The sequence below is a fragment of the Podarcis liolepis genome (assembly GCF_965112155.1).
Source record: "Podarcis liolepis genome assembly, chromosome: 16".
Taxonomy (NCBI): Eukaryota; Metazoa; Chordata; class Lepidosauria; order Squamata; family Lacertidae; genus Podarcis; species Podarcis liolepis.
In genome coordinates this window covers 1893074-1911723 of record NC_139567.1, presented here as the reverse complement: position 1 = coordinate 1911723, position 18650 = coordinate 1893074, and the positions used below count along the sequence as shown (strand labels likewise).

Below are 18650 nucleotides of genomic sequence, written 5' to 3'. Positions count from 1 at the left end.
TTGTTTTCTTCTATTTCTTTGCATTGCTCGTTTAAGAAGGCCTTCTTGTCTCTCCTTGCTATTTTTTTGGAAATCTGCATTCAATTTCCTGTATCTTTCTCTATCTTCCTCGCATTTTGCTTGCCTTCTCTCCCCCGCTATTTGTAAGGTATCATTGGACAGTCACTTTGCTTTCTTGTATTTCCTTTTCATTGGAATGGTTTTCGTTGCTGCCTCCTGTATAATGTTGCGAGCCTCCACCCATAGTTCTTCAGGCACTCTGTCCAGCAAATCTAAATCCTTAAACCTGTTCCGCACTTCCACTGTGTATTCATAAGGGATTTGATTTAGATTGTATCTTACCGGCCCAGTGGTTTTTCCTACTTTCTTCAGTTTAAGCTTGAATTTTGCTATAAGAAGCTGATGATCTGAGCCAGTCAGCTCCAGGTCTTGTTTTTGCTGACTGTATAGAGCTTCTCCATCTTTGGCTGCAGAGAATATAATCAATCTGATTTCGATGCTGCCCATCTGGTGATGTCCATGCGTAGAGTTGTCTCTTGTGTTGTTGGAAAAGAGTGTTTGTGATGACCAGCTTGTTCTCTTGGCAGAACTCTATTAGCCTTTGCCCTGCTTCATTTTGCTCTTTTTCCTTAATTTTATAACCAAAACCCAAAAACTTCTTCCTTTAAAAGTTCACTTCTATTATACATCTAGGAAGTAAAGGTGTAAAAACCCAATTTTGTAGAGGAATGGACAAAAGCTGCTGGAATTCTTGAGCAACATCTCTTTAGAATCAAACATAGCTGCAAACAATGACCCACAGATTTTTCTTCTCTGTCATAACTCTTAGAATGCAGACACCAATGCAGATAAAGAGTACAGGCAACTTTTGGGTAATGGTAAACGAAAGATAGGTGGGTTCTGATTATCAAGTCTAACAGACCCTTTAAAGAAAGAAAGAATAAAAGGGCATGCAGCTTCATTAAAGGACTGGAAGCAGGAATGGCCACTTTGCTCCTCTTATAATCAGAGATGGAGTTCTCTCTGTATGGACTACAGTCCACATTCAGACCCTCCATTGGTCCCTATTTTCCAGGGACAGTCCCAGATTTACAGAAGCCATCCTGGTTTCTGATTTGATCCCAGGATATCCTGCTTTTCCTTAGGACATTCCAATTTTCATTGGAGAAATGTTGGAGGGTATGGAGTTATGCGATTCCTGAGCTAAGGAGATAAGTAACTACACATCCTTTAGAAGATCTCTGAAGGCAGCAAAGATTTTTAATGTTTAATGTTTTATTGTGTTTTTATATATGTTGGAAGCCACCCAGAGTGGTTGGGGCAACCCAGTCAGGTGGATGATGTATAAATAATGAAATAATAATAATAATTGAATAGGATGTCCCTGTTGGAGGTTATGCACATCATGGGGCTGCTCTGTTTTAGACAGATTAATGGAGAAGATGAATTCTGAAAGCTAGGGTTCCAAGGCCTTCGAGGACAAAACACAGGCAGAAACAGGAAAGGGGGAAAGTATCTTACACTTCCTCCAAAATAGTGGAGAGGTCCTTCTTTGGCCATGTTTTGAATGGGAAAGGGGCAACAGTGTTTACAGACCAGATTTCCTGTTTTATTTTGAAGCTTTAATGATCTCACTTTAGAGTAGCAACCTTGGCTCACAGAAGACAAAATAAAACGCAGGATTCCATTGATGCAGCGATTTAGGGGCATCATGTCCCCCTGCTCTGCAAAAAAGTAGAAATGAGTGCACAGTGCTTTTTTGAGCCAGAGCGCAGTGGACACTGCGAGAGCCTTGACCTGCTGTCACCACTCCTATCCAGGTTTCCACACACCCTCGCCTTGCTCCACTTTGCTGCCTGCCTCCCTCCCTCTCTGGCTTCCTCCTCCTCCTATTTATTTATTTATTTATTTAGGTTTGGTTTTGGTTTCCTTCCTGTGAGGTGCTTGTGAGATGTTCTGCTCTAGGTTCAACTACCCCTTTGTCCTCCCCTCCCTCCTATTTTATTCCCCCACTTTCTATGCTTCCCCTTCTCTTTCCGCCTCCCTCAGAGGTTGGCTGGCTCCAGCCAGGTGGCCTCTGCCCACTCCCCTCTGCTGATGGCACCACTGGACACTGATCACTGCAAGGGGTAGAAGTGGCTATACTATTTCTGTCCAGGAGGAGTCATATTGATGGAAAGCCACAGATATCACTTGGGCATTCAAAGACAGAGCCAGGTCTAATAATATGTCCAAGCTGCAAATCTGATGTTTTGGAAGGGTAGGGGTGGGCAATCCAAAACAGGCTGAAAAATACATCCCAGCTTCATTGAACTACCTGCAACAGAATACCTGCAGTCAGCTGCCTTGGCCACTGGGTAAGATGCTTCATTTGTAAGTTGTATGTCTATGTTTAGTACTGGCTATGAAGTAGACAATACTAGATTATATGGACCAATGATCTGACTAAGCATAAAGCACTTAATACACTCATATATGTTCAGAACAATATACATGCCAACAGAGTTGATTGTTAAGCCAAACAAAGGCAGAGACACTGGTCCAAGGCCACCGAGAGAGGTTCATCAAGAGGGATTTGTACCTGAGTCCTCCAGGTGCAAGTCCAACTATCAGAGCATGATACTCTACTATAGATGTTCATAGCAGTGCAGGTAACTCCTTCACATTGACAACACTGGTCTTGCCCCTCCCCCCCTCCCTCCCAGCTCTGCATCCTGCTTCCTGGCTGCCTGCATCAGGGTGCAATTATAAAAATTACATCCTGTTTTATTTTGTTTGGTCATTAACATCAACTGCTCAGGCAGATGCTCCCTAATATCCCCAACCCAGTTGTACAAACTCAAACTGCGATATACAAGGCCCATGAAAGCTCTCTCACACACACCACCCATGTTGCAAAGTGGAACAAGCAACAGCAGGAGCCAAGTATAACAGAAACTCTTGAAGATCTGTGATAAGAGATCATGCCTGTCCACAAAAATGAGGTTCTTCCATATCTGAGATTGCCCCAGCTAGTTTCTTTTCTTTCTTTCTTTAAGGCAGTTAGGTCCTGTTATTACAAGCCTTGACAAAAACCGTAAATACTTAGGTAATGTTGCCCTGTATTTGCCAATACATTTTCTCTCTTCCAAGCCTACTGTCTGGCTTCCATCTCAATATTAGAAGCCAGTGCTAAACACACCTAAGCAGAAAATCTTTCATTCAAGGCAGAGAGAAGTTATTTTGCAGGATGCAGGAGGAAAAGGCATATCTCCATGCACAGAAGTGAAGTAAAGCTTCTCAATTCCATTTTATCAAGTGACATTTGGAGCAGCCCCCGCGTGTACTAATCAAAGCCCACCTTGCTTTGTGAAAGATGAATACCTGCTTGGTAGAAAAGGAACAAGCCTTTCACAGCTCTCTCTCCATTCTGGGCTGGGGGGGAGGAGGAGGGCCAAGAATAGCATGAAAGGGCCGCATGCTGACAGCGTACAAAGGATGGCGATTTCAAGCAACTGCCAAGGATTCCAAATACTAGTTTGTGCAGCATGTCCCTGTAATATTTCCTTGTACCATACTGCATATAATTTCCAAGTAGCACTTCAAACAATCATCTCAGCACAATCATCTCCACCCCCTCCACAAATCCCAACAGCTCAGCACAATTTTATCTCCCTCACCACCACCACCCCAAAGTTCCTAGCAGCTCATTAAAGCCACCTTCTCTCACTAAATACAGAGGTAGGAAACATGAAGATTTCCTCAGAGGACCTTTGTGAAGCCTACAGTTCCCTTTGAATCTTGAGAATTCTAGCTTTCAATTCTTTAAAAAAATAAAAGTTCTAAAAGTCACAAATGGTGTTGCCAATGAAATTGTGCATAAAACAAAATTTGAGGCAAATAAATGATAATAATAAATAATAAATAATAATAATAATAATAATAATAATAATAATAATAATAATAATAATTTATATCCCACCCTCCCCAGCCGAAGCCGGGCTCAGGGCGGCTAACAACAATAAAATAATACAACATTCTAAAATCTGAGATCTGAGAGAAATTCTGAGGAAAGTCAGTGAGGACAAGTGTGCTAGCACTGTCTCTTTCCTGTTGTCTCTTCCATCAATCTTCACTTGTGGAAAGCGCCACCAGGAAAGCTTCCTGCCATCCATGGAGGTTCCCTGTGCATTTTAAAACTCTGGGAAATCAGTGTTCCAAAACATGCAGTGAGCCTCAAGGGATACCAGACACTCCTCACTTCAAGGTGTTGCCCTCTGTGACTTGAGAGCAAAGCTATCCTGCTTGTCCTCAAGGCCTCCTTCATGTTCTTCATACACTGGATTGCTAATGCCTGAAGAGTGTACATTAATTTCAACAAAGCGCAAGCGTACAGGTGGGGGTTACGTTCCCAGGTACCGTGCACATATGTGAAATCGTGCTTAGTGGGAACATGATCTAAATAGCCTGTAAACACCCTCTAAATCACTTGTTGCTTCTTGGGTTTCTCAGCGCCTGGGAAGATGATGATGCCTCGCGTTTGGGTGTCATCTCAAAAAAATCCTCCTACAACTCCCTCAAAACCTCATGGGCCTGCAAACACAAAGGCAAGATGTTTTCCTGCTCTTTCCGGGCCATTTTTGCTATTTTCACACTTTTCTGGAGTTTAAATCAATTTATTTAATTATTTCCCAGCATCACACACAAGTTGAATATGAGTAAGTGGGGAGACACCTGTAAGTCAAAACTATAGGTTGCTAAAAGTTACGACAGAGTGGACATCTTTTTCTGTGAAGGGCTGCAGTCTTCATGGAGTTGGAGGAAAATGTGTTGCTAATTAACTAAATCAGATACACAGACCACCTTGCCTCAATTTTTTGCATAGTTACCTCAGACTGCAATTCCCAATCCTCTCAAATATACCAGGATTTTTTTAGTTCAACAGACCAATACAGCTATGGTTCTAGAAAGCAAGTAAAAGTAATTCCTTTCTGACATCAGTGTGATATGTGCACACACACATGGCAGAAGCCTACTGATTTGTTCACAGACAGCTCTAGGGAGAGTTCTAAAAAAAGCAACACATATTTTATCAAATTAAATAGAGTGGCTGGGGAAACCCAGCCAGATGGTTAATAATAATAATAATAATAATAATAATAATAATAATAATAATACTGCCTCTTCCAATTATCCTGAAACTAGACAGAAAGGGGAGATTATTTAAAAAGCCAAGAAAATTGAGGAAGAAACTAAAGGAAAGTAGGAATTCTGATGGGATGGAAGAACAGGGCTGTCTCAGGGGCTCCATCAAATGAGGTCAGGAACTTCAGACTGTCCACCTGTGACTTGAGTCAAGGACATGACAGCAGCTCTTCCAATATTTTGAACTTATCTTAAACTCCAACGATACCAGTGTTCAGACTTTTCAGACATCTGCTGGATTTAATTGCTCAGTGAAGGAAAATATCAAACCAACAACTACTTTAGTAGTGTTGTTGATTGTTACTGTAACTTTTAAAATTGCTAAATTGTTAATTGCTTCAAATTGTTTCATTAGCCTTTCGAGCTGATTGAGGAAAACTCTAGTAGAAATACAGTGGTACCTTGGTTTCCGAGCATCTTGGAAGCCAAACGTTTTGGTTTTCAAATGCCGGTGTACAGCTTCTGGGTCATGGGGCCAGCATGACTAAGCCGCTTCTAGTGAACCAGAGCAGTGCACGGAAACGCCGTTTACCTTCCCACCGGAGCGGTACCTACCGTATTTTTTGCTCTATAGGACACACTTTTTCATCCAAAAATGAAGGGGAAATGTGTGTGCATCCTATGGAGCGAATGCAGGCTCCTTGGCTTCAGCGATAGCAACGCAAAGCCTCCGAAGCGCAGAGGGAGAGCTCCCCCCATGCTCCGGAAGCTTCGCGTTGCTTTTGCTGAAGCTGCCTGAAGCCCCCGGAGCGTAGGGAACTCCCGCTGCGCTCCAGGGGCTTCAGGCAGCTATCTGCAAGCTTTCGGAGCACAGCAGGAGTTCCCGCTGCGCTCCGAAGGCTTGCGGATAGCCGCCTGAAGCCTGGAGAATGAGAGGGGTCAGTGCCCTCTTGCTCTCCAGGCTTCGCTTCACTGGAGAGGCACTGCACAGTTTTCCCTCTCTGTGCAGCGCCCCTTCAGCGAAGCGGGAGGAGAAATAGAATGGGCTCCGTTTCTCCTGCCACTTCGCTGAAGGGGCGTTGAGCAGAGAGGGGGAATTTCCCCCCCTCCCGTTCTCCCCCTCCTATGGTCCGGTGCGTCCTACAGAGCAAAAAATACGGTATTTATCTACTTGCACTTTGACGTGCTTTCGAACTGCTAGGTTGGCAGAAGCAGGGACCGAGCAACGGGAGCTCACCCTGTCGCGGGGATTTGAACCACCGATCTTCTGATCTGCAAGTCCTAGGCTCTGTGGTTTAACCCACAGCGCCACCCGCGTCTCATAAAGTAATTACTAAAATGATACAAAATGGGAAGTGGGGGGCTGGTACTCCCCCTTTGATGCTGCCAATTGTTATTCTGAGTGATGGCACATGGAGGTGGCTGTCTTTGTTCATTGATGTGCCCTGTATCAATAGCAGAAGTGGCCAAGGGAGGCTAATCCTTGTTCCCTCAATGCTCAAACCATGCAACTGAAATCTAAAAATTAACATAAAACATAACAGAGCCATGATTCCACAGAATTCCTCCTCGACAAAGAGAAACTTTCTCAAAAGGTTGTTGGGATAGATTATGAATATTAGCCTATTAACAACTGAAAGTAGCAACCTCTCTACCCTCACAAATTTTCCACACTATAACTCCTGAATTAACACTACAGCAGTGGTCCACTAGGTCCATGCTCAGAATCCCAGCCTTTAACATATGATCATGTCTTGTAATTCTTCATCCTCTGTTTCCCTCATGCAGAATGCATAGAACTCATTTTTCCCACCCAATAGGAGCCAGTCTGAATGCAATTAAGGATCCATTCCTGTACAACCCTTCAGAATGCCAGCTGGTAGTAAGAGCAGAAGTATTATTTCCATCTGAATGACAAGTGAGTTGGTGAAGTGATTGTTTCCTCCTCTGCTCACCCCTCCCTAGCTAATTATCCATTTTTGTAGGATTGTTTTAGCAGACTGGAGTCAACTATGAATTCTGAATATATGTTGTCTGGCCTGTGGGACCCCAAAAAAGCACAGAAACATTTAGGCAGTGAAATATTAATAAACTGTATTTAAGCCCAGATTAACCTGAAGATGCATTAGGGCAACTAGAGCTCATAAAGATGTCCAGGTGAGAACAGAAGAGGTAAACTTTTATTTTGTTTAGCTATCACACATTTTTACACAACTGAAGCAGTCCATAATGGTATTCAGATGTCTACAGCTTATCATTTTTATTGTCTTCTGTAGTTGGGATACCTTTTGGTTGAAAATTGGCCTATATATTTTAATACAAATAACATGCAAAGAAAGAAACAAGTTTCAACACAGACTACTTTATTGGTCCTTAGCAAACTGACAGGTCAGTTGCTCTTGTGCATCATAATTTATTTTTATTTGTGGGAAGGGGGAGGAACATGGTAGCATTTGGAATGAGGCTTGGCAGACCTGAACCCATAATGTCCTTCACTGCAATATAGCCACTTTGCCATCATGATTCCTGACCAACATAAAAATAAATTTGTACTGATTTAAAGATAAGCCTTGTTGCATATTAACTCTCTGTAATTGTACTAGACTGCATAAACTACCAAAGCGGAAGAAGAAAAGGTTCCATAGGCTCAGCCCAAACTTTAAAGTGTAATCCCCAAAGGCTCAGTTGAATTGTCACCTCTATACTGAAGTAGCCTCTGTCCACGTAGTCTCCCAGGAAGAGGTAGCGCGTGTTACTGGGTGATCCTCCAACTTCAAACAACTTCATCAGGTCAAAGAACTGCCCATGAATGTCACCACACACTAGGGGAGGAAGGACAGCAAAAAGAGGGACAGGATTACATGCTAAGAAGAGAAAGGTCACAGAACCAATAGGGAACATGGTATTGCTTCAGTCTAAATTGTTGGATTATACTGAGCTCCTGTACTCAAATCTCCAATCTACAAAAACACTTCTTCCCCTTGGAGGTATAGAAAGCTTTCTGATCTTGAGCACACTTCAGTGGAAAGAACATGCAACAGGAAACCTGCTGGGCTTTAGCAGCCAATCATTCCAGATGAGCCTCAGAAAACAACAAGCCACAAAATAAAGCATTCTCTGACCTGTGATTGGAGCTTCAACTTCAATCATGGTCTTCTCATGCCTCAGAATGGAGGCTCCATCATTGATTATCTTCAGCGCTGCATCCTCCTCCAGACGCCCTTCTTTCACCAAGTGATTTCTTAAGACCTCCAGCCTGGGTTTCCCATCCTCAAAAACTTCTTTCAGGGTTAACCGCTGCGTAGGAGGGAAAGGGACAGCTGGAGAGAGACAGAAACACACAAACATTAAGAAGGGAGTTCCTCCAAAGACCAATAAATCTTATAATCGGATTTCAGCAAAGGTTTCTCTAACCTGGGCAACAAGAGAGAGAATGATCAGTTAAGGACCATACTGAAAATTGCTCAGATCTAGATGGAGTTTGAAGAAACGTAACATGCAGTATATTTTGAATACAAGTACGAAATGCATCATGAGGATATTCAAGGCAGGAAAAAATAATTTCAAATGCCAAGCACCAGATACAAATTCCTGTAATCCATCATCAGAGTTTTTAAATATATATTTTTAAGACAGCAGCCCTTGACATAGCTAAACAAATATTTCAAATTCCTAGTGCAAGCATCACATTTCATCACATCAAATACTCATCCTTCTTAAATTACATACTGAATGGATTTACAACGCGCATTTCAAAAGAATTTGCTATGGTGGCTTTACAAACACATGACAAAATGCAGTCAATAGAGATTCAATACCAATAAAAGATTCAGCATATAAAAGTGACAGAGATATGGATCTTTCCCATGTGGGACACACATATGCACCCCAAACAGGTTTTCTATTTCCTATCCAAAACTGAACATCAACCAATTAATTATCCTAAACTGACAGACTTTGAAGTCCTGGGCAACTCAGCACTAATGCATAGTTTTTATATAATTTTTCTCTCTTGAAGATTACAGACAAGTAATTTCATTGGTTCCCCACTGCTTAATTCAGCCTTGGGACACGATAGTGTCACAGCTATGTTTCAAAGTTAGCCGTGGAAGCAACTTAGCCTCTCCCTTCAGCAATCCTCATATTTCTCATTCACACATTACATTAAAGCTATAAGGTAGGTAAAGATAAAGGGACCCCTGACCATTAGGTCCAGTTGTGGACGACTCTGGGGTTGCGGCGCTCATCTCGCTTTACTGGCCAAGGGAGCCGGCATACAGCTTCCGGGTCATGTGGCCAGAATGACTAAGCCGCTTCTGCTGAGCGAGAGCAGCGCATGGAAACGCCGTTTACCTTCCCGCCGGAGCGGTAGCTATTTATCTACTTGCACTTTGATGCGCTTTCGAACTGCTAGGTGGGCAGGAGCAGAGACCAAGCAACGGGAGCTCACCCCATCGCGGGGATTCAAACTGCTGACCTTCCAGTCGCGCCACCCGCGTCCCTAAAGCTATACAGTAGTTAAAATAAACTAGTGTTTAATGTGAACACATAGTGCACAGGTGCACACTGCTGAAATCACAGTCACTTCACTTCTTCACTGCTCTTGCCATGCTGCCAGGAAACAAGCTGACTTATGCAAGAATTCAGGGTTATGGTTGGTTTCTGCCAAAATATGATAGACAATTGGCTTGATATGGGTTATATAGCTCAGTGGTAGAAAGCATGTGCTGCCTGCAGAAGGTTCCAGGTTCAATTCTAGGCATCTCCAGGGGGGTCTGAGAAAAATCCTTTCTGAAGTGCTAGAGCACCTCTGTCAATCATTGTAGACAATACTGAGCTCGAAAGACCAGTGGCCTGGCTCTGTATAAAGCATGTAATTCCTTTCACCAGTTTAAGAGAGATAAGCATGAGATAATGACTCTTGTAATTTGTAACAGCAAATATATTCTGTAGTAAACCTGATATGAATTAACTGTACACCTGCTTGCAATTTTATACCTGTTTGCAGAGAAGGAGATAAGTGAAACAAGGTTATTTCCATTGCCTATGCAGAGAGATCAATTGGCTTTCGTCCTCTCTCAACTGTCACCCAATGAGAGCCACACTATCAGGCTTTCTGAATTGTTTCCATCCCAGCTGGTGCCTGAATTTGTGTCTCTCTCCTTCTTCTTTCCCCATCCTCTTTTCCTTCTTTTAGATTACAAGCCTGTGAACAGAGACTGGCTCATCAAATTTGCAGGATGACATCAAACTGGGAGGTGTAGCTAATGCCGCAGAAGACAGAAGCAGAATTCAAAATGACCTTGGAGAACTGGGCACAAGCTAAGAAATTTCAATAGGACAAATGTAAGGTTCTGCACTTAGGCGGGAAGAACCAGATTCACAAATATAGGATAGGGGACACCTGGCTTACTAGCAGTACATGTGAAAAGGATCTAGGAGTCTTAGTGGACCACAAGCTTAACGTAAGTCAACAGTGTGCTACAGCTGCAAAAAAAGCTAACACTATTCTAGGCTGCATCAACAGAAGCCTAGTGTCCAGATCAAAGGAAGTAACAGTACTACTCTATTCTGCCTTGGTCACACCACACCTGGAATACTGTGTCCAATTCTGGGCACCACAATTTAAGAAGGATGTTAACAAGCTGGAACATGCGTAGAGGAGGGCAACCAGGATGATAAAGGGTCTAGAAACTAAGCCTTATGAGGAGTACTTGAGGGAGCTGGGTATGTTTAGCCTGGAAAAGAGGAGCCTGAGAGAACATATGATAGCCATCTTCAAATATGGGGGTTGGACTCGACGGCCCTTGTGGTCTCTTCCAACTCTATGATTCTATGAAATATCTTAAGGGCTGTCACATGGAAGAGGAAGCAATCTTGTTTTCTCCTGCTCTGGAGGGTAGGACTTGAACCTTCAAGTTACAAGAGTTACAAGAAGAGAGATTCTAACTAAACATTTGAAAAAACTTTCTGACAGTAAGAGCTGTTCAGCAGTGGAACAGGTCCCATGGGAGGTGGTGGACTCTCCTTCCTTGGAGGTTTTTAAGCAGAGGTTGGATGGCCATCTGCCATGGATGCTTGAGCTGAGATTCCTGCATTGCAGGGGGTTGGACTAGATGACCCTTGGGACCTTCCAACTCTACGATTCTATGATTCTATGTCCTACTACTAATTTAAGCTGCTCTAGTAACCTTTTGGCAAAATAGTGGGACAAAATGCTTTAAACAAGCAAACCCTAAAAGAAATGTACTGGGGATAATAAATTCCTGGCACTAAGAGATTTCCAGCCCTGGGAACACTATGTAGAATATTGACTAAGGCTACAGGTTTCGCATCAAAACACTGCATGAATGAACATAAGATTGTTCATCAGGATTCTAGCCTTTACTAGAATCCACTAAATCCATAAACCTCCTTTAATACATTGGAGCTTAATTTGCACTTCTCATATTTTCTTCTACCAGAAGACACAGGGGAACTAAGTGACAACATAAATCGATATAAGATAAATTTTTACATACACCCACAGGATGACCCAATGTGGCTCTTCTAACATCAACTCAACTGTAATAGTTTAAGTAGTAGATAGGTAGCCGTGTTGGTCTGCCATAGTCAAAATAAAAAATTCCTTCCAGTAGCACCTTAAAGACCAACTAAGTTAGTTCTTGGTATGAGCTTTCGTGTGCATGCACACTTCTTCAGATACACTGCAGTGTATCTGAAGAAGTGTGCATGCACACGAAAGCTCATACCAAGAACTAACTTAGTTGGTCTTTAAGGTGCTACTGGAAGGAATTTTTTATTTTGTAATAGTTTAAGAAAGTGAAGAGAAGAAGTTAATGAACATGATGGGACACAGGGATTGTGGGAGGAGCAAGAATCAATGGAGGCAGCATGTGCAAGGGTGTTTCAAAGCAAGGATGTGCAAGCAATCACAGGACAGGCCAGGGATGCAAGATTAGTGCCTATGGTTGAAAGGTGGAAGGACAGGTAGAAGCAACAAGTGAGACAACAGGATGCCTCTTGAAACTCTTGAACATATTAAGATCTTGAAAGGTGACTTTCAGACTTAAAGAACTTTAAAAGGTAAAGGACCTCTGACAGTTAAGTCCAGTCGCAGACGACTCTGGGGTTGCAGCGCTCATCTCGCTTTACAGGCTGAGGAAGCTGGCGTTTGTCCGCAGACAGTTTTTCCGGGTCATGTGGCCAGCATGACTAAGCTGCTTCTGGTAAAACCAGAGCAGCACACAGAAACACCATTTACCTTCCCGCTGGAAGCACTGGCGTGCTTTCGAACTGCTATGTTGGCAGAAGCTGGGACCCAGCAACGGGAGCTCACCCCGTCGCAGGGATTCGAACCACCGACGGCTCAGTGGTTTAGACCACAGCACCACCCGCGTCCTTTAAAGAACTTTAGTTACTCATATAATCATAGAGTTAGAAGAGACCACAAGGGCCATCGAGTCCAACCCCCTGCCAAGCAGGAAACACCATCAGAGCACTCCTGACATATGGTTGTCAAGCCTCTGCTTAAAGACCTCCAAAGGAGGAGACTCCACCACACTCCTTGGCAGCAAATTCCACTGTCGAACAGCTCTTACTGTCAGGAAGTTCTTCCTAATGTTTAGGTGGAATCTTCTTTCTTGTAGTTTGGATCCATTGCTCCGTGTCCGCTTCTCTGGAGCAGCAGAAAACAACCTTTCTCCCTCCTCTATATGACATCCTTTTATATATTTGAACATGGCTATCATATCACCCCTTAACCTCCTCTTCTCCAGGCTAAACATGCCCAGCTCCCTTAGCCGTTCCTCATAAGGCATCGTTTCCAGGCCTTTGACCATTTTGGTTGCCCTCCTCTGGACACGTTCCAGTTTGTCAGTGTCCTTCTTGAACTGTGGTGCCCAGAACTGGACACAGTACTCCAGGTGAGGTCTGACCAGAGCAGAATACAGTGGCACTATTACTTCCCTTGATCTAGATGCTATACTCCTATTGATGCTCCTAATATCTATTCCTGAAGGTACTTGCTTATCTTACATTTTCAGTATTATTATTTCTGAGCATGCTGGTGACACCACACAGGAGCCAATTTAAATGTTAGTACTGATTCATAGTATAGTCCTGCAAGGCACTGTAGCACCTCTACAATTTAAAGGTGGCAAAGCCTGCGCAGGACTGGATCACACGTCTCCCTGTACATTTGGATCGGCTCTATGAAACTTACATAAGTCACCTTATGGACCAACTATGTTTGTTCTTGGTATGAGCTTTCGTGTGCATGCACACTTCTTCAGATACAAATTTTACATAAGCCATTTTATTGACAAGAATTCCTGTAGCATTTTTACTAAGGAGAATATTTTACAACTCAGGTGGGAAGGTAGGCACTTCACAGGTATTTACTAGTATTCATAGAGCAATGCTAAGTCCAAAGCATTTCACACATTGTTTCAGAAATTCTTAAAACACTGTAAGACAAGGATAAGGAACCTGTAGGCCCGCAGATGTTGTTAGCCTGCAACTCCCATCACGACTACCACCAGCAAATCTTTTCAGTGATGAATTATACCCAAAGTGACTTATAGGGATAAAACTAAAAAAATCAGTTGGTTGCTAGATATGCAAATAGGTCTAATATGATCCCAGACCATCGAGTCATGCTGGCTGGGGCAGACCTCTGAAAGGGCACAGGTTCTCCATCCCTCCTCTAAGTATTATCACCCCTTTTTGAAGGACAGGAGAAGGAGTAAAGAGAAAGCTGAGATATTGTAGTTTATCTAAAGCCACATAAGATTTCATACCTGAAAGAAAGACTCAAAATGGAAACATGCCAGCTTTCACACCAAGGGCCTATCTACATGTGTGGCACACATGTAACAAAAACTTGGCTAAATCACCCTTCTGATCATGCTTCCCCCACCAGGTTTCAAACATGACAATGTGTTAATGTGGTACCTTACAGTGGTACCTTGGTTTTCAAAAGTAATGTGGAACAAATGGGGAAAATACAAGAACACTATTTCCTCATCAACCCAGAGCCTTAGGATGTGAATAGCTTAGAGAGTGTGATATTCTTTTACAGGTAAAAAAGTTAAGCAGTCTTTTTCAGCCTTCTGTTGAGATGTACCGTATTTTTCCATCTATAAGATGCCCCCATGTATAAGACGCCCCCTATTTTTGAGTACTCAGATTTAAGAAAATGGGGCGAGATGTATTCATATATAAGACGCCCCCTAATTTTTGACATTATTTTAAAGGAAAAAAACCTAGTCTTATACATGCAAAAATATGGTAATCTTGTTCAGGTCACTACAAATTTTAAAAGGAAAAATATGGAGGCATGACTCATGAAATTCTACAGAACATGTAGTTTGAGTCTGAGGGTAGAGCAATCCCAGGGAAAGGGAGTCTGTATTTTGGAGATGCTACTTAGGTTTAGCCAGAAAACTAAGAACAGCAACAGCTAGAAAATGCCTTTATTGTGTGGATCCCACCATGGATGCAAACTCCACACTAACTTACCGTACTTGACTAATTGCTCCATTCTCACTCACTATACAAAGGCAAAATCTGCTTCATGTTGTGCGTTAGAAGGCATGTGCCAAATTCATTTGCTTGTCCCTCATTCTATCCTCTTTATCAGATACATCTACTGTTTTTTCTAGTGCTTTTCTAAAACAGTTCCCTAGACTGTACAAGTGAGGAAACTACAGCTGCTTGCCTGAACAGATGGCTGTTCTCTGCAAGAAAAGTAGCACTGCAAGTCATCACACAGAACAGCTAGTACAAATCAAAAAGGAACTGAATCCTGAGATTTCTTCCTTTTCCAAACATTCCAGCTTTCATTCCACCAATCAACAGTTGAAATAATCTTTTTAAACTTGCTGAAACATAGTAACCCAAACCCCACACCTTAATTTGCACTGAAATGATGACAAAAGTCCCTTGCAGTTTTGGCAGTAGCGTAAAGTCTTAGTAGCACACAAAGCCACAATATTGAACAAGTACTTTGATGGCAAGTTTTGGTACAACAGTTTGACAGAGTTAACATTTCCATTACGAGCTAGTATTTATAGAGTACAGTGGTACCTTGGGTTACAAACACTTCAGGTTACAGACTCCACTAACCCAGAAATAGTACCTCGCGTTAAGAACTTTACTTCATGGTGAGAACAGAAATCGTGTGGTGGCAGTGCGGCGGCCCCATTAGCTAAAGTGCTACTCAGGTTAAGAACTGTTTCAGGTTAAGAACAGACCTCTGGAACAAATTAAGTTGGTAACCAGAGGCACCACTGTATTTATACGGCCACATGAGACTGTTTACTCTTATGCCCATTTTATAGGCAGGGATCTGAGTCAACGCTAAACAATGTATATTGTTAAATATACATAAACAATATATTCTCTTATTTTCATACGCCACAATTTTTTAATATCTACTAAAACAAGACTTTCTAGCCATCTTACTTCTCTGAATACAGTACAGTCATACCTTGGCTCCCGAACACCTTGGGAATTGAACATTTCAACTACTGAACAACTGAAAACCAGAAGTGAGTGTTCTGGTTTTCGAACTTTTTTTGGAAGCCAAATGTCCGGTGCAGCTTCCACTATTGTTTCCAGTGAGCCTGCGCAATCAGAAACCAATCAGAAGCCGTGACTTGGTTTCCGAACATTTCGGAAGTCGAATGGACTTCTGGAACGGATTTCATTCGACTTCCGAGGTACGACTGTAACTGTCACCGACTCATCGTCCTTTGTTTGGAAGCATTATACTTGTAACTGCAGTTGTTGGGGAACAAACAATAAGGGAGGGCTGTTACTCAACTAGTAATTCTCTTGAAGGCACCTGACTAGCTACTTCGGACAGCCAAACAACTGTAGTTGTGAGGATTGTTCCTTGAAAGCTATGATGGAAAAAGGTTTACGCCACCTCCCTCCATCTTCTGTAGCTTAACAGGTAGGCTGCATGACAACTTATGTTCCTGTGCAAAAGTTTCATCTAGATAGGCGTGCAGGCAGTGGTGAGGAACAGCAAGCTGTTGCACTGGAACCAATGACATGGGGAAATGTATGGTCTGGCAAAAGATTGCTAGGTAGGAAGTTGAAATCCAGAACTTCCAAGGTGGCTTTTTCAGAAAGGCTACCTGTTATCCATCCAGGCAGAGCAGAGGGCTCTCTATGCATGGATTAGACCGCAGGATGGGAAAGATAAAAATTTCTCAGGCATCGAGGAATGTTTTGGGGCAAGTTGGTCACATACAAAAGAAACAAGCTGCATATGAACCAAAAGAGAATCATGCTCCTGGCACTTTCTTAAATTAATATCCCACTGTTTCTCCCAAGAACTCAAGGTAGCGTACATTTTCCTCCTCCTTTTCATTTAATCCTGGCAACTACCTTGTGAGGTAGGTTAGGCAGAGAGGCAGTGACTGGTTCAGGGTCACCCAGTGAGCTTCATGGCTGAGTGAAGATTTGAACCCAGGTCTCCCAGGTCCTAGTCTGACACTCTCTGTATGCGCCAATCAGATGGACACAGGAGGATTTACAAGACAGGAATTTTAAATCTGCGAGGAACATCAAGTGGGATTTTGCCAGGGGAAACTCCCAAGTCATGCCTCAGATACAGTGTAAAAGTTAAAGGTTTAAACCCAAGCTCAATTTGGCCATGATGGAGGACCTTTTTTGGTCCAAGCACCACATGCCCCTCTGGACAACCACCTGGAAGCCAAATGCCAGGGGTGGGAGGGACAAGAAGCAAAAGCAGGCAGAACCTTTCTGACTATGGCAACTCGGAGGACACCAGCTGGATTTCATTCTCTTTATACTGAAAGCGTAGCTTACTTCAAGCTACTAATCTGAGCTGTTACTTGTGAATATTAAATATTGTAATATTTTTAACTCTGTAAATAAAGAAAAATTGGAAAAATAGCAACAGGTGAACAGTGCAATTCTATGCATGTCTACTCAGAATTTCCATGAAGTTCACTATAGGATTACATCCTAAAAGCTATGTGTAACAGGTTGATTGAAAAAAGGCAACAAAGTGCTTTCTAACAGGCTGTTCTTCAACTGATTCTCAGACAATAGCTTGACAAGGCCTACAGGCTAAAGCAGAACTTGAAACCATGCTAAATTCTTTAGAGCTGCCAGATTGAATGAATGACTTGAACCCAGTCTGACCCTGAACATTTAAGCTGGTCAAATTCAAACCTGTGTTTAATTTGCTGCTGTATTTATAGCTAAAGTCCCCTATCCCAAGAATAAACTTTACCTTCTGAAGCAACCGTTAGTCCATGGTGTCATAAGGCATTCTACCCACTTCCCAACTCATTAATGGCTTTCCATTTCATCTAGGGCTTTGAAGAATAGCGCTATTAACACATGCCCATCAGTCCAAGAACTATACATGTATTTGTAGTTGTGTAAGTTGGTTTGACTGATAAATGCATTAAATGCATAAATAATGTCAAGATGCAAATCTAGAGCTTCACATGCAGCACTTTATTCCTTTTTCTTGATGTTTCTTTACCTTGTAACTTTTATGTTTTATGTGATCTTTCATATGAGGTAAAAGCCGCTTATGGAAATCTAGTGGAATCTAGTTAAAGTTATGTCCATATTAACTGCTTCCAGAAAAATTACGTTTGCAACTCCGTTAACATGGAAAAACATGGTAAGAAATTTGGGGCGTATTCTGGCCTACAGTCGTCGTCCCCCCCCCCCACTGTTTTCATGGGTGAATCATGGGGAAGCAGAAGACGCTTGTTGTTGTTGGTATCCGTCCATCTTAGGAGACCATGGAGGAGTGCGCCTTTGGGAGTGAAGTCAAACCTTTGGACAGCTACAGCACCTGCTGTGGTTGTGGAGTGATAAGGGAGAGACATGTTTTGTTGCAGCTGGGACAGATGAAGGAGTCTGCTTTTGCTCTTGCACCATGGCATTTCTTCTCTCCTAGTGGTCATTTCTCCTCTGGTCACTGCTGTGGATACACAACCTGACTGTCTCCAGGCACTACAATCAACTGCAAGGGATTCCCACATGGCAGCAGAAGCACGCGTTGTGTCACACCATGCCCACTAGTGTGAATGAAATTTAGGGCAACATGGCAATACAGGCAACTCCCCATTTACGCAGGGCACTGCATGCGTTGGCAGGACGCATGTAAGCCCATTCCGTTCTGCCTCACTCCTTTGCAGTGCTGAAAATGGCACACACATCAGAAGTCATACGCGTGCCAATCACATGCAAATGGGGAGTTGCCTGTATATTGATGAAAAATCCATAGTTCCATAATGTAACAGGTAATGCAGTATTAAAAGGAATGTTAGGAACTGGAACAGAGGCACTAGCATTATAACCAGGAAAACTAATGCAATAATCCCCTATCATGTACCCTAGATTTCTTCACCTCAGTGTACAACCTATAATCTCAGATACACATTATGGAAGAGACTTGTCATATAAAATGTGCCATGAAGGAATGCAGGGACACTCTGCCTGGCCACAGCTTTTGTTAACCTTAA

General features: G+C 42.6%; 1 protein-coding gene across 4 annotated transcripts in view; it reads right to left on the bottom strand.

The window, feature by feature from the left end:
- Positions 1–18650, bottom strand: part of PPP3CC (protein phosphatase 3 catalytic subunit gamma) — a 77265-nt gene that overhangs the window by 29411 nt on the left and 29204 nt on the right. For all 4 annotated transcript variants that reach the window (XM_083480553.1, XM_083480552.1, XM_083480554.1 and 1 more), the window contains exons 2-3: positions 8247–8444; positions 7822–7946 (exon numbers count right to left, since the gene is read on the bottom strand). In XM_083480553.1, coding sequence (XP_083336679.1) covers positions 7822–7946; positions 8247–8444 — 323 coding nt within the window. The remainder of the gene's footprint in view (positions 1–7821; positions 7947–8246; positions 8445–18650) is intronic.